Raw genomic sequence first — 17,298 nt, 5'->3', positions numbered from 1 at the left:
ACGTATATTGATGTACGCCTATCATATCATCTTCAACCAAGGGGCTGTAGAGACATCCTGAGGCCCTAGAGGTGTTTTGCAGAGAGAGAGACCTGACAGTAGCCCTTGGAAAGACCAAGGTTATGATCTTCAATACCTCACGCGCAGTGCTTCACCGACATAGCTTCACTTACCGAGGTGAGCCAATGGAAATAGTGCAGTCCTACACATACTTGGGAGCAATCTTCACAGGACCCGTCTTCATGATGACTCAGGAAACCAAGGCACAACTCACACAGGGATAGGGTGCTTTGGCCCGACTAGAGAGACACTGCTTTCAGGCACATTTTCAAGATCCACCGACGAAGAGCTGGTTCTTCGGCACTTTAGTGCAACCAACGGCCATGTATGCAGCACCCTTCTGGGGGTGTGATCTCTCGATGATAGAGCGAGGAAATCTGAGCGGCTACAAGTGACTATGGGATCTAGGATGATTTGGAGTAAGCCCTCAGTCCCACATGAGATAGTACACACAAAGTTTGCCATGACACCTCTCCAAGTTGACACCATCTTTCAGACAGTGACATTCATCCACAGAGTTTGGGACTTACCTCACTAGAGACTACCGAGGCTATCCCTAGAGTCATCCAGACGACTGAGTACAGAGCAAGTACATGGTATACACGTATATTCACATGGTTTGCCAAGCATGGCATCCAGATGGACAAACTTCCCCCCTTTCAGTACAGCAAGGACGCGCCACCTGAGTCAATACCACGTACCGTATGGTTAGATCTCCTCCAGTTCCATACATCTCAGACTTGGGGAGAGGGAGGAGGGAAAGAGGGGGGGCCCACCAAGATCCAATTCTATCGCGACCACTTTCTGAGCGTATCGAAAAAGGAATTCATCATCAGACCACAGTATCTCGAGAACAGAGGAGTTTCACACGCACTGAGGATCGAGATGCGGGTTTCGTCCCATCAGCTGAGGATTGAGGTGGAGAGAACCGCATGTATACACTGAGAGCAGCCGATCTGCATGTCATGCACATTGGGGTTGGTTGATTGTGCCTGCCCAGTCTAATATGAGATCCAAGGACGCTACCACTATCTCTACTTGGAGGGGAGCGGCTTTAGTCCACTCTCATGACTAATCCCCCTCCATGATCATGTCTGCATTGGGCTCTATCTGATGGAGATGCGCCAACACAGGTACAACAGCTAAGAGAGCCACAAGAGGCGACCAAGCCACAAGAGAGAGATTGACACATCGGAGTAGAGGAGGAGGAGCTAGCTGATATGAGAGCACCCTCTCTCTCTCTCTCTCTCTCTCTCTCTCTCTCTCTCTCTCTCTCTCTCGAGGCAACCAAGCCACAAGAGAGAGACTGACACAATGGAGTAGAGAAGGAGGAGCTAGCTGATATGAGAGCACCCTCCCTCCCTCCCTCCCTCTCTCCCTCTCTCCACTCTTGCCCTCCCGCTCCTGTCCTCCGCTCCTGCTCCCCGCCCTCCCGCTCCTGCTCCCCGCCTGCGCCTTCGTTTGCATCTCCTCCTGCAGCTCCGTCGCCCCTCCCTCCCACGCTGCGCTGCAGCTGCTGCAACCCCGCCTCCTGCTGCAGCTCCGCCCACCCCTCCACCTAAGCCTCCTACCCGCTCCCTCCTCACCTCTCTACCTCCCCACCTCCGGCTGCTCCTCTCTCCCGCCACGCCTCATAGACCCCCCCTCGTGGGCAGCTCCCTCCTTCGCCTCTCCAACTCCAACTCCTCCGACTTCCCTACCTTCCTCGCCCTGGGTGTGCTTCCCACCATGGGGGGGGGAGCCTGTGCTCCCGTCCCCAATCGCGCACTAAAACCTGCATCAAGGGGACACGAATCAATCCAAGGAAATGGGAAAAGCCGAGAAAGAGACGGATAAAGCCAAGAAAGACGACAACAACAACAACAAAAAAACAACAGACACAACTGAAACTTGAGGATGTGAACACGTGTGTCAACCAAAGCGGACTCGGGGTTGAAAGCAAAGCAAACGCGAGGCCCACTTCAGCCTCAGCTTCAGCCTCTATCTCTACTTCGACTTCTGCCCCCGCTTCAGTTTCAGTTCCAGCCTCAACTCCCTCTATCTCTACTTCGACTTCAGCCCCCGCTTCAGTCTCAGCTCTAGTTCCAGTCTCAGCTCCCTCTACAGAGTTCAGCTTCCACTTCAGCACTAGTTTCAGCTACAGCCTCCACATCCCCAGCTACAGCTACAGCCACTATCAGTGACATACTTATGCACGTGGCGCCGGTTGTTTCCTTCCCTTCCTCTCCTGTTACAACTCTTGCACCACTTATGAGACCTACTTCGGAGGTGTCATACACTGCTCCACATTACGCTTCACTCTCCCCTCTCCCTCTCAGTCAGCTCACACTCCCACATCCCATTGGGACTGCCTCATCCATTCCATTGTCATCTCCGTACCTCACCCAATTCACCCAGCCACCGCCCAGCTTCCGGACTCATCCCGACACTTTCATGTCACAGCCATCACACTTTCAGGTAGAACAAGGGTGGGCTGATACACCAAAGGCTTGGGAGACCTTGCTCATGGAGGTACATAGTTTCCGTGAGCGCAAGATGGAGCTTGTCACGGGAGCAGGTCCGCTTCAACCAAGAGCAAAGCCGCATCATACAAGAGCAGGCTTGGGCCATTTGGGAGCAGGCTGGTCTCATTCAGGGACTCAGACAAGATATCCTATAGCTCCAGCAGGAGGTCACAGCCATTCAGTCCCAAGGAGTACCCCGGTTGTCGAGGCACAGATTGCGAGCATGCAATCTGCTATTGAGGAGACATCCACATGGGTTAACGTGGCCAAACGGGAACCTGCAAGGCTAACCGTTTCGGCTACCCTCATGGAGCAGCAGCAAAGAGCCAGTAAGGCTCTCAACATCAGATGCGGGATCCCACGCACTGAGGCTACACCAATGGCAGATGCGACTGCTTTCATGGCCGCTACTCTAAGTGTGGCTGAGCACAAGATACAGAGGGCATGGCGGGTAGGGAGAGAGACCAACCGAGAGCAACCCCTGATCATATGGTTCCATGACACTTAGGCACGACTTTCAACTCTATGACGCAGGTCAGTCCTTCCATATCAGCCAACGATCTCCATGGATGAGGACCTCACCCCTCTACGGGTTGAGGAGAGACGCTCTTTGCTGCAGCAACGGGATCATGCCCGGAAGGAGGGAAAGTAGGTAGTGGTACGAGAGGAACGACTTCTTACATGCCCCCGTAGGGCACCAGCCCCCTCCCCTACATAGGGAAGCGGGATCTATGAGACTCAGAGATCTGAGACCCTATCCTGCACCATTTGGAACTGTAATGGTACCTTATGGTCAGAACCAAGGTACTTCTCGGGATCCTACACATGTCACGACATAGTCTTTTATACAGAGACACATCAGAGTCCAAAGCGCCCACTTTCAGTAGTCAACGGATATACATGGGAGTTTGCCTACAGAGATGAGACGAGACCCTATCCTGCACCATTTGGAACTGTAATGGTACCTTATGGTCAGAACCAAGGTACTTCTCGAAATCCTACACATGTCACGACATAGTCTTTTATACAGAGACACATCAGAGTCCAGAGCGCCCACTTCCAGTAGTCAGCGGATATACATGGGAGTTTGCCTACAGAGATAAGACGAGGGATACAAGGGGAGTTCGAGGGTCAGATGGAGTTGCAGTCCTTTTGAGATCCACACTTTTGGGGACCATTTCAATAGAGCAGAGAGATGCACATTCCATGTTTCTTTGGATCTAGATTCGGCACATGGACAACAGGGATCTATTTGTTGCAGTTTGCTACTTCCCCCCTGAGACCTCTCACTATGCCAGAGAGATCCGAGGTGAGGATGAGACATATACCTAGATGAATCCAGGAACAATCCCAAACTCATCCTCTAAAAACACAACATAGTGCAGTTTCAATCCCACAATAGTCACTCATAAGATTGAAAACCATAAACTCCATCACGCATAGCAAGGACTAGCTACTATGACATCCCCACTGACGTCATCAGCGCCCAACAGTGGGTGTAGAGACCTCGGCAAGATGCATGATCTCATTATCTATAATGGTCTTGACAAATGGCCTGCCTCAGAGGGTTTCACGTGCTTCCCACATGGGGGAGGCTCCAGTGTTGTTGATAACATCATGGGATCCCCTGCCTTCACATCTCGCATCACAAACTTCACTGTAGCACCTCTCCCTCCAGGGGCTGATCATACCTATCTTTTCTTTAGCATCTCCACTCCCCGTCGCATAGCACCTTCCACCCCACTGAGTTCTTACACCACCTACCAGGATATACGCTTTGACCGCGATCACTCACCTACTTACTTTGGCCATCTCTACATACTTCTCGCTTATATTGACTCCCCTTTTAGAGGATCGTGCTACCTTGGTCACCCGCTCACTATACGAGGCTGCCCTTCACGCTTTCCTCCACACCACCCGCCCACCACCCTCGGGACCGTACCCTGTAATAGCTAGTACGATGATGAGTGTAAGGCTTTACTCTGTCAGCTCAATTTCGAAACCAAAAACAGTCTTTCAAGCGCACCAAAGACGCTACGTGAGTACCGTAGACTAGTACGAAGAAAGAAACTAGACTTCATTCGTCGGAACGAGGAGGAGCTACTGAAGATTTTGTTTAGAAACAACTCTAAGGACTTTTGGAGGAGATTTCCAGAAGGGCGGTCCCCCTCACCATTCATTGACACTTAGATCGCACACTTTATGACATCCCAAATTAGCCAATCCCTCACCTCTCTCACATGCCACGCCCCACATCCTGCACCCTCTTCACTAGAGGAGGGGTAAGGATGCCGTAATGAAACTTCATAATGTCCGAGCAAAGGATCATGAGGGGCTATGCACTGAGTTAATTGCATATGGAATTAACCTCCTAGCCTCGATCTTAGCAAAGCTCTTTAATGAAGCTGTTTGTTTGGGATTTCCACGCACCTAGACCATTAACACTATCTCACCCATCCACAAGGCAGGGGATCCCATGAGCCCAGAGAACTACAGGACCATTATGATTGGACATATCATGTCCAAGGTTTATGCATCAGTACTTGCTTCCAAGGTTAGCAGATTTGCGGAGTGTCAAGGACTTAGAGCAACAAGACAAGCCGGATTCCGGCGTAATCATGGAACCATGGACCACATTCTCACGCTCAGATATATCATCGAGGAGACAAGGGCACGGAAGCATAGGGTTTATTGTTGCTTTGTGGATTTCCACAAGGTTAGCAGATTTGCGGAGTGTCAAGGACTTAGAGCAATAGGACAGGCCGGATCTCGGTGTGATCATGGAACCATGGAGAACATTCCCACGCTCAGATATATCATCGAGAAGACAAGGGCATGGAAGGAGAGGGTTTATTGTTGCTTTGGGTGATCTGGCTGAAAGAACTCCGTGATAGAGCTCTAAGAGGGATCAACCAAGGAAGAAGTATGCTCTTGTCTCTGTGCTCGGAGTATCCTCTCGCGGTGTCTAAGTACCTCATGAATGAAACCTGCCAAAGACCGCTGGTCGGGGTAGGAGAGAAATCGGGCCAAAATCCCACAGTTGAAGAGGCAATAGAAACGCCCTCGGATCTCATAGTAAATAGGACACCTGAAGATGAAACGCTTCTCCGTCTCAACCTCCTGCATGTCACACAATGTGCATATGCGCCTCTCCCTAGGAAGTCGCTCTGCTCTGTCGCTCTCGATACGAAGTCTGTGTGAAGAGATCCAGAACTGCCCAAAAGAGATCCTCAGCGAATGGGGTAGGTGAATCTGCGTGTATCATGGTGGGTCAATGAAACCCTCCGCTATGATATGTAAGAAGTGATCTCTATAGAAGCTAAGCTTCACTGGGAGTTCACTTGGTCCCAACCAGGTCCAAAATGTGTGTAGCTATAATAGATCCTCACGAATAACCTGGTTAACCTTGTGTGATAGGAGGGGAGAAAATGGTGCATCCATGCTGTACTGGAAGAGAGGTAGTCTATCCATGTGGAGCCCCAATCGCTTAAACCATCTCTATGTGCGTAAATACCAGCACCTCTGGTCCCCTCCTGCTGCAAGGGCCATAGAAGAGGACAGAGCTACCCATGGTAGCCTGCTACGCCCAGAGGTGTAATGCCCATATTCCCAGACTCAGTACACATACGTGATGACCTAAAATGCAGCATCTAGTTGTAAAGGGGGTGACCCAAACTCAGCTTGAATGACCTGATGACGAACGGATGGCCTACCACGAATCATCAACAATAGCATGAGAACCTGTAGCCGCTTCACATGGGCCCACTCTGTATCCGACAAGTCTGGCTCCCAACATGGGCTGCCGTACATCCCCGCTGGGCGGACCAAGGCTGCCGTACATCCCCTTGGTACCTGGATCCTGAAAGTGCGAGCGGAAGCACTGACTCTCTAGTTTGGCCAATGAAGGATACCCTCTGCTCAAGCGTGCTTGCATCGCGGGTCTCATAGTGAAGATGGGTCCGAAAAATATAACCCAAAGATAAGTATATGATGAAACTATCTCAATAGGTGACTCATCAAATGTAAACTACTCCTAGCGCATGATGGCTCGAGATGTATTGAAGATCATGACCTTGGTTTTACCCAGGTTGACCTTCAAATCATGAGACTCACAAAAGGACTGTAGTGCGTCAAGGTGTCTCTGGAGCCCCTCTGCAGAGGAAGACAAGAGAGCCACGTCATTTGTGTAAAGCAATATCCGGATCATGCCCGCAAGAGAGCAACCTACCTCCCCTGTGTCTGCATCACTGTCTCAGGCTCGTCAATGTAGAGGCAAACAAAGTAGGCGATAAGGACACCCTTGTTTGACCCCGATAGTGCTCATGATCTCATCTGTCCACCCAGATCCTGCCTGGACTCTGCTTGAAACTCTCTCGTAAAGTGCCATGACAGCCCAAATGATCTCCTAGTCATAACCCAAGTCCTGTAGGCGCCGTATGAGGCAGACTCTTAGAACCGTGTCAAGAGGGTTGACACACAGATCACACTTGGGGACATCCCCTCCTTGTTTAGAGTCGGAGCTCGATCAACGGGGGTCCCAGTAGCCCTGGTTAGACGTAGAGCAACGACCAGGAGACGTGCCAGGACTGCACCTTTGAGTGGCCGACAGCACTCTATTGCCGACTTCATGCCTCCATTGCCTCATCCACCCTGATGTCCTGCTGATGATGATGATGATGATGTTGATGATGATGCTGAGATTGATATATAGTCGACCATCGACATGACTATGTTGTACTTGGACTTAGTACTACCATTCTGCATTTTTTGCATTTTGCATTGGTGTGGATGCTCATTTAGTAGCTCCACTACCACAGCTCGTTTGTACCCGGTTTTTCACAATCTCATAGACCCATCGATCTTCCGAAGACTTTAATAAACTCTCTCTCTCTCTCTCTCTCTCTCTCTCTCTCTCTCTCTCTCTCTCATTGATTGATTGATATGATTATAATTCTGTTAGCATAGACTAGTACTCAGCAAGGGTCCTAGCGTACCCTTCGCTTCAGCCCACTGAGACTTGTATGAGTTCGCTTTTCTGTGCACTTTGTCCCATAGGCCCACGAGGTCTCCTGAGGACATTAATATATCTTTCTCTCTCTCTCTCCCCCCCCCCCCAAGAAGCCACCGTGCGCCTCAGCAAGGGACACGTAACCCCAGGGTTTGGGCTGAGCCCCAAAACCTAACCCTGAGGGTTAGTTACAGCAAGGGGCGCCTGAATATATGCAGGCCATTATGGATGGGGATGCCAAGACACCTGCAGCCTTCCCCAAGATCGAGACACTTGTCTCGACCCCGACAAAAGCAGTATATTCCTCCGTTGCAGCTCTCCCCTCGCCTCCCCCCTATGTGTTTGCAAAGACGCATTCCCCATATGCAAAGAACTATCTACAGCAGAAGAGAATGGTAAGCATGATAGACCCACAAGAGCATATTTATTACTTACAGCAGGAAATCCGTGAGCTCTCACACTTGCAGCTTTAGAGAGGAAAACGGATGCATGGGAAGCACAAGGAAAACAGGAAATTATTCACGAGGTACTGCAGATACACAATACAGCAGCACCCACACCACAGATGCTGACTAAAGTCCAGGACCTGGTCACAAATCAGCTCCAATCAGTAAAACAGGAAATTACAGCAACACTGGACACTAAAGTTAACACATCGGATGTGTATGAAGAAGTACAAGAACAGGAAAAGAGGGTGGCTAATACACGACTCATACGCATAGGGGGGCTACCAGAGGGCTGGTTTGAAGGAACTCAAAAGGAAAAACTGGAAAATATCATGGAAAGAACCCCACAACTAGAATGGGATGCTGAAGATGTAATAGGTGTCTTACAAGAGGGGACGCAAGCCAAAATATGCTTCCAGAACAAGATGAAAAGAAACATGATTCTTAAGCAAACCAATACGCTGGAAGGCACTTAAATATGGATAGCGGAGGAGCTCACCCCTACTCAGCTCAAAATGAAGGCCACTGAATTGGCCAAAGTGAAGGATGCTCGAAAGGAAGGAAAATGGGCTGTCAGATATGGAAAAGCACTTATAATCCAAACCTAAAGACTCTCAGTCTTAAACAGATGTAATGCAGGCCGATTATCATTGGTAGTAGACTGTAGTTAACCTATAATAATTTTATGAGTGCTATATACACTCCCAAGAGACTCTCAGTCTATAACCGATGTTTTGGTGTTCACCTTTTTTGTCTTCTTCCACTTCTTCTTCTTCTTCTCCTCTCTCTCTCTCTCTCTCTCTCTCTCTCTCTCTCTCTCTCTCCCCACTCACATTTTCAAGACCCGCGACCAAGGTTCTTCTTTTCGACTCCTTGGTCCGACCTACGGGCATGTATGGTGGCACCTATTGGCGACCAGACCTCTCTGACACAGAGTGGACTCGAGTGGAGAGATTACAGATTCTCCTACTCTCACGGATGATACGCAGCAAGCCATATGTCCCTCATCAGTTCATTCAGGCTGAGTTCGGGGCATCCCCACTACAGTTAGATGCAGCATTCCAGACTATCATTTACCTCTACCGCATGCACGCGTATGGCTCATAATTTATTGAAAAATGTTTTCATAAAGTTCTGGAAACCGCGTCTTTCTCCTTTAAAAAAGCCAAGTATGATTGGCCATACCATACGCGTACGGAATAATTATTTCATATGCGTATGGTTCAGCCAAACATACGAGTACGGAACCAACTATGGTTTTCATATAGACAGGCTGCCACCCTTCCAGTACAGCATTGACGCTCCATTTGTCCCATTTCAGGGCAACGAATTCAACCCAATCATACGGGAGGATCTCCTACAGCTACACACATTCAGGACCTGGCTAGCACAGGCAGAGCTCCCTATGAAGCTCAGTTTCTATCGGGACCACTGCTTGCACATTTCAGCAGAGGGGTTCATCATCCCACCGGGGTACACTCAGATCCACTTACCACATTCACTCAGGATTGCCCTTGGACAATTACGTGTGTCATCACACCGACTCCGTATCGAGAGCGAACGAGCAGAGGGGATACAAAGGGAGAGTCGTATCTGCACATTCTGTGAGCGCCATGAGGTGGAGTCAGAGGAGCACTTTTTCTTCCGTTGCCCTGTCTACTATGAGATTCATGGACGATACCATTGCGTTTTCATAGACGGATTCGAGGGCCTCTCCAAACTCCTTCTATACTGAGGTCAAAGATGCTTGACAGCTTTTGTTCACAAGGCAATTCAGCATAGAGATCGTCTAATCAGGTTGAGAAGACGAGCAGCGGACCATGCCTGGCCCATCACAGAGTATAATCACAAAGTTCTTCCAGGCAGAGCAGGTTGCTGTCCCAGACACAATTAGCAGGAGAGGTAGAGATCCTGAGATTGAGACGTGGCACACCCCACAGAGGACAGATGCACAGATCACACTCACTGACATCTCCTCTATTTTCAGACCTGGGGTACAGCCGACCGGGGTTACAGTGGCACTCGTCAAACATTGGGTAGCCGCCAGGAGGGCACGAAGGGTCACTCATCCAGATAGCAGGCAGTGATCCCATCACAAGCTTTCTTGCCTACAATGCCTAGTCCGTCATTGTGTGCATCTTCAAGTTCTGTATGCCTATTGTATTGTATTGTAATTTGTATTGTATTGGATCTGACTACGTCTCCACAGGCGGATGATGACGCCATGATGGATGTGTGTATGATTATGGTGGACATGTACGATGATACCACTGACTATGTCTACACAGTTTCCTAGCATGGGTTAGGATGCTTGCTTGATCGCTCCACCCTTTTGTTCATTGTATCAGGTCTTTCTTCAGTCACATAGACCCATCGGTCTTTAGTAGACTTTAATAAACTTTCTTTCTTTCTAGTTTGCTCCCCCCAAGCCCTCTGCTCCAACCTAGCCTGCGCAAACCTGCACCTCCACCTCTACACTTCAGCTTACTTCGCCCCACCCTGCTTCCCACTCCAGCTCTGACATCCACCCCTCCGCTCCAGCCTATGCCTCCATCCCTCCCCTCCCTCGCTCCTGCTCTCCACTCCCTGCATTTGCTCCCTACACCACTCTGCTCCTAGCGCTTCCCTCCTAGCCCTCCATCCACCCACACCCTTCAAGGGGAAATTGGGCCGACCCAATCAGCCCCCCCACCCGACTTTGCTGACTACTATAAACCCCCTAGTGGGGGCACACCTCTTGAGGGCTGGCTGGCCCAGCCTGGCCACGTGGCAGGCTCCCACTGGACCAGGCCTGTCCAGCCCTAACCCAGCCTGCTCCAAGGCCTTTTCCAGGCCCAAATGCTTCCCAAAGCTGCCGCGACAGCAGCACCTTCCTGCTGCTACAATTCCACCTTTTGTCACGCCTCTTGCAGGCCCTGGAACACCTCAGGTCCGTAGGGCCTGCTGTACCTGCCCATACCTCTACTGACATCAGCCCTGCCTCATCGCAGCTTTTCTCTGCTGTATACCCTGCGCAATCAGGTCCTCTCCACCTGTGGACAGCCTCTGGGCATTGCTCTATCACATCACCCCCCATGGAGGCTCTTCATCTCCATGTTCCATGTACTCTCTCTTTCTTGTGCTGCCCACATGTCAGCCTGTTTGCTGTCCATGTGGCAGCCCAAAAAATCCCTTTCTTTTTCTCTATGGTCCACCCCCATGATGCACTCCTCATATGGGGGCTCACAGATGGGGTGGTGACCTCTACAATCCCAACCCCCTCCCCCCATTAAACTACCTTTCCGTTCAATTCCTAGAAACCCCTGACCATTCCGGAATCCGCCCCATTCCCAGCTCCCCCCCCATTGCCAGTCTGCCTTGATTCGCAGCTCCCCCCTTGGCCATTCTACCTCCATTCCCAGTTTCGATTTCTAGCCCAAGATATGGCCTCCTTTAAATCCCTTCAGTCCAAGAACTCCCCCGACACGTGTAGCCCCTATAAAAATGATGGGTAGACACCTGAAGGGCAATGGCCCCTTTTCCCTGTCGTAACTCCAGGGAAAAACAAAGAAAACTATGAAAAAAGCAAAAAAGCGACATGGCAAAACGAGAGAAAAGAGAAAAGAAGGAAGAGAAGCCAAAAAACCAGCAGCTCATGCAAGTGCCAAAAGGACAGCCAGAGGTTGATTACATCAACCACCGCTGCAATGGCAGTGGTCTACAGACAAGCAGTACGGCTTTGCAAAAGCTTGCAGCTACACCATCAGCTCTAGCTTCAGCGTCCGCATCATCATTGCCACGATCATTATCAGCACCAGCTTCAGCTTTGGCATCAAAGTCAGCATCGACACTGGCCTAGACATGCCCTTCTCTGACCTCCGCCTTAACCCCCATATGCCTCCATACAGTACTCCACTTTCTTGTCACCTCTACCCCTTAGCCAGCCACCCTTTCCATGTACAATCGAGCTCACTTCAGCCATCACCCAGATGTCCCAACACCCCTCTTAGTCTTCTGTCATCTCCACCCCTCTGTCCCTATCCCCTATCCTACTCACTCAGCCATCCTAGTCACATCAATCACACCAGATTCCACCTAAGACTTGGGAGCAACGAGAGATGGATTAGGATAGACTTATCCATAGCCTTGGCCAGGAGGTGTTACGGCTCTGCAAGGAGCTTGTTGCCATAGCGACATCCCTAAGTAGTGGGCCAGTAGTGGAGGCACAGATAGCCACCATGCAGTCAACTATCGAGGAGACCTCCACATGGGTGGACGTGGCGAAACGAGAGCCTGCGAAGGCCACCGTTTCAGCGACCATTCTTGAGCAACAGTAGAGAGCTAGTAAGGCTCCCCGCATTAGAGTCATGAGGATCCCTCGTACCTCCATGACCGCCACATCAACAATGCCACTAGCTTCGTGGCTTCCACTCTGGAAGTCCTAAAGCATGGGGTTGAGGACGCATGGCATATAGGACGCAGCCTATATGCCGTCTCTTGTCGTCCGATTCAAGGATGCTCAAGCACGCCAGGCAGCACTACGCAAGCGAACATTTGTACGGGATCTCGTCAATCTTATGATCTTCAACACAAACAATTGTTCACATTCATTGGAGCATAGGTTGAGGTCGTCACATCCTACATCTATTTGGGATGCATCTTTGTAGGACCTCAACTCACAATATGTCACCAGTAGCATAACCCAAACTGACCAAAGGACATGCCTCATTGGCAAGACTAGATAGGCACTCCTTGTAGGCCCACTTCCAACATGTGCACACGAAAACCCTCCTATTTGATTCTCTAGTCTGACCAACAACACTATACACGGGAGCCTTCTTAGGAGTGGATCTAGAGGGACCGAGTGGGTTCGGTTCTAAGAGACTACATGTTGGGTGTTCTAGACACCTCTAGTTCCCTAAACAAGGTGTATGAGCTACACGGGGAGTTGAGGATGCCAGCACCGAATCTCGTATAAGTTTTGGAGACACCAAGACTCCTAGTGGGACCCTTGTCATGCCCACAAGGAGCTCGGGCTATTCATGATTTGACACATGGTACATGATATGACACGGGAGTTTTTTGCCCTATTTTTACTAGATTCATCAGTAGCCTTTTTTAGAGGGGTGATAGACACCTCTAGTTTTCCCTCACCAGGGTATTCAGTGTTTCATCTCATAGACTTTTGCCTTCTACAAATGTTACTAACCTTCTATCTTTCTTCTACAAATGTTACTAACCTTCTATCTTTCTTTCTTTCTCTTTTTCTGTGTGTGCATGAGCACTCACATGTGCAAGCGAAGCTAGAAGAAGCTGCTAGCTTTTGCCTTACTAAAGACTAGAGACAAGCCTTGGCTAGGAGGTCTTGTAGAATAGCAACAAGCAGCTCACTGTCCATTCTTGCACATGCATTTGAAGCTGCTAGAAGAAATTAGCAAGTAATTCTGCTCCTCAAAGTTCATAAAAGGCTTCTCTACATCTGATATCGAAAGGATGGGGAAAAGCTCTACTGGAATCCATGTCCCAGGTCTACTGAATTAGACAAATCTTGTACGGAGCTTTTTTGGTTAGTAGCTAGTTTCTACATTTTTCTCAATTGCTACCAATTAACGTATTGTTCTCCCTCTTTTCATATGTCTTTCAGGGCTGCTCATCCAATTTCGGTAATTCCTGTAGCGCTAAAATTGGGTAACATGCCGTGCTTCTTTCACCTAGTTATTTAGGCTTCGATATACAACGCAGAAAATGACACATGGCCAACGACAACCTGCCACCATGCTTCAATCCGCCAGAATTAGAAAGGTAGATTGTGTAACCCCTACTATATCTATTATCAATTGTATAAATTACTACAAAAGCACTTAAAGAACAAGCCATATTGAAAGCAGAATGTTATGTTATAAGAATTTACCAGCTCCTGAACCTCGTTAGTGAACCCAAGCTCTAAGAGTCGATCCGCTTCATCCAAAACTAAGATTGCTAGATCCTCCAACCCCACCGATTGCGTGTTGTGCAAGTGGTCAATCATCCGTCCTGGTGTAGCAACAACGATGTCGGGATGTGACCGTAGCCCAACCTCTTGAACCTGTAGTAACATTCAACACTCCCAAAGCATATTCAAAAAAGAGGTACATTAAATGAACTAGGTACTGTTTGCTCACTTCATATGCCTAAACTAGCTTCCACATCACACTAGCTACACATTTCGATTGCATGGCAAATAGCAAGCTGACTGAACAAAAAGGACACATTCCCTCTATTCTCACCCTGTAAAGTTCACTTTATGATAATTCAAAAAATCATGTATGATTCCACACAGAGCTTAGGAGGGGCAGTCTACAAAGCGCCTTCATATAAATAAAATTGTGCATAGCACATCCAATGAGCCTATTTAACGATAACAATAAAGAAATCCCCCATGGTTGACTGCACAACACCATATTAAAATGAATCCAAACCAAAAGTTTACCTTACTAGAAAGGCCCCCAACCACAAGACAGCAGCGTACATCAGTAAATTGTGCCAATTTTTCAATCATACTGTGTACCCTGTCCACACATTGATTACAAAGAGTAGGCATTAATCAAATCAGTAAGCTATTCTTTGGATCCATTAACAGTTCAGGAGTGACAGAAAAATATACAAGTTAAGGAGGAGTAGACGTAACAAACATGGGAAATATGCTACTAAATATAGTAGGCATGCATGTGCTAGCTAATTAAAGCAAAGAAGAACCAGATGACTCTAAAGAGTGTGAGGGAGACAAACGTACACAGAGAGGACGGGGGGGGGGGACATCCGTTGCAGTGGAAGATCAAGTAGGCCTATATTCTGAGAAAGCACCCCTGTTATGGGATCTAAAGGTGTCTAGCACACCCATAAGAGTGTAGTGTTGAAACTGAAGTAGAAAAGGGGATACATCCCATGTTTCGAGAGTTATTCCTGTCATGGATCATTCATGAGAAATCTCATCTCTAAGTAGGCCAGACTGCGGTTCCAACGGCAATATAGAGTCAAGGATCGCAACGCCTCCAGAACATGTCCAAAATCCGCTGTTGTCATTGCCTAGCCTCTCTGCGGGGTGCACTTATGAGTGTCATGAAGCAGCCTGGCACCGTGATGCAGCAATGACGGTGCATTGGATGGGGCAGAACCTCACTGGGCCTATGTCCAATTTCCTACCACCTGACATATTTGGAGCGTAGGCTCAGGGTCTTGAGCTCTACGGCACCCAGTCCTTGTAGCTCCCTGCAGAACTTCCCCTTGCTCCTGGAGGGAACTGATGCATCAACAAAGGAAAAGAACCCCTCTTGCTATGGATAAAAGCAAGGGCTACAAACTAGCCAACCATTGAAGAAGTGCTTTCAGCTCATGTCAACAGATGGATAAGAGCCGACTCTGATCTCATGCTCAAAAAAGTGACACCAGCCTATCACTAGTGTTACGTGTCAAAATTGAAAAACATTCTAACAACTGTCCTGGGACCTTGAACATAAGAGCTCATAGCAGAGGAGGAGGTTTTTTGAAGGTAAGCTCACAGTCTCGCCAAAGGAGCTCTGATAGCAACATCATGGAAGGCTATTGACGCAGACCTAGTTCAAAATAACAGCTAAGACTTTGGTGATGGGAGGCTGCCTACACATAGGAGTGCCATGGAAGCCCAACGATGGACTTTGACCTACAAAAGACCCTTTTTTTAGTACACCACCAGATGAGCTTCCTCAAACTTTCACACATTAGCCATTGGTGTCAATAGCAAGTCCCAACCAACCTTCCCTCCAAATTATGGACTTGACTTGTCGACATGCCCTTGGCCTCTAAGCCATTGGAAAAATCCATAGGCATGTTGGAAGTATAGGTCAATCCCCCACTTCTGAGCCCCAAATGAGGAAAGAAAGAAAGAAAAAAGAGAGCAAGGGGATTGACACCTACAGGATGTTGGGTGTAGAATATGCGACATGGACACAAGTAGAGGAAATGAGAGAAACTGCTACACAGCAAACAGACTGCCATGTGGGCAGCGATCAAAAGGCTTCCTAGGGCAGCCACATGGGCCATTAAACCCACCAGAGCTGGTTGTTCCACAGTCCTTCAGGCTGTACATATATCCATTTTCAGGGCTGGTGCATCACATAGATGTGCAGACTCATCAATAGACAATGAACCAGCCAGGTAGAGAAACCACCAAAATATATATTTCCGTCCAAAACTATGGACACAATACAAAAGAGATAGATCCAGAGTCCCACCAATGGTGTGGTCCTCTGATCTAACCACAAGGTCCTTCTCCAATCTGCTGACTATCTCTAGACTCGAGCCCGCGTGCTCCACCTCGAGCTTATGTGGACTCTCCGTCCTTTGACCTCAACTCAGACAGCCAAAGTCTCAGCCTCACACTTGAGCTAAGTCTGCAGCAACACTGGTACTCCTTCAGCTTCTGGATGTAGGCCCCAAGGGTTGTGCTCTGCTGCTCCTTTCTGCTCTGCTGGAAGCTGCACTGCTGGATGAGAAATGAGGCCACAAGCCTCTCCTTTTATAGGCCCCAAGGGCTCCTGGACTTAACCGACCAGCCAGCCCTAAATGGGCCGACTGGCTGGTCTGTTTGGGCCGACCAGTCTGCCCCAAAACAGCCCTTTAAGGGCTCACAAAACTAGGTCCCTTTGGCCCACACTTCTAGGGCTTTTGGCCCTCCAATCAAGGCAGGGGCCCAGCCTATATAAGGCATGCCACTGCCCACTGGCAGCCCCATTTGCTGCTCTACCAGGCCCCATGCAGCCCCGTACACCTGCGCTCCTGACCTGCCATGTCAGCACCTGTTTACCCTGTTCTCCTGATCTGCCACGTGTGCACCTCAGCTCTGTACTATTCCGTACTGTTGCTGATGTCATCCGTGGTCTCTTCTCTTGGGTCCCTACTGCTGTCCTCTGCTCCGCCTTATGCTCCTGCAGATCAGCCAGGTACCCGCCTCTCTTCTTTTGGGGCACATCCTGCCCTAGGTCTCCCTCCCCCACGCTCTCCTCATTTGGGGGCTTACAGATGGGGAGGTGACCTTTCCAACATCCCCTTTGTCAACCTGAGCCAAGAGGTTTGATTCTTTCGCGAAACGATGCAGAATAGAATTGGTATGGATAAGGGCCCCACCGATATACGGGTTATTTTACCCTATCTTATCCAATCGTACAAATTCAGATTTTTTTGTTCTAAAGTTAAGAGAAATTTTTAGCTATTGGGGCTTCTGCACCCGTGTAAGATATTTTGATACGGTTGAATAGCTGATCACCACTTGGACGAAAATTCAAGG

General features: G+C 49.0%; 1 protein-coding gene across 3 annotated transcripts in view; it reads right to left on the bottom strand.

Moving 5' to 3' along the window:
- LOC147894200 (DEA(D/H)-box RNA helicase family protein) overlaps nucleotides 1-17,298 on the bottom strand; it is a 49,633-nt gene that overhangs the window by 26,110 nt on the left and 6,225 nt on the right. For all 3 annotated transcript variants that reach the window (XM_087384864.1, XM_087384863.1, XM_087384865.1), the window contains 2 exons: nucleotides 14,467-14,545; nucleotides 13,909-14,082 (listed from right to left, as the gene is read on the bottom strand). In XM_087384864.1, the coding sequence (XP_087240990.1) occupies nucleotides 13,909-14,082; nucleotides 14,467-14,545 (253 nt within the window). The remainder of the gene's footprint in view (nucleotides 1-13,908; nucleotides 14,083-14,466; nucleotides 14,546-17,298) is intronic.

Source organism: Dipteris shenzhenensis, chromosome 14 (genome assembly GCF_047967505.1).
Source record: "Dipteris shenzhenensis isolate YYH24624 ecotype China chromosome 14, Dip_SZ_1.0, whole genome shotgun sequence".
Taxonomy (NCBI): Eukaryota; Viridiplantae; Streptophyta; class Polypodiopsida; order Gleicheniales; family Dipteridaceae; genus Dipteris; species Dipteris shenzhenensis.
Note: the sequence above shows the minus strand (reverse complement) of the source record. Positions and strands in the feature narration are given on the sequence as shown.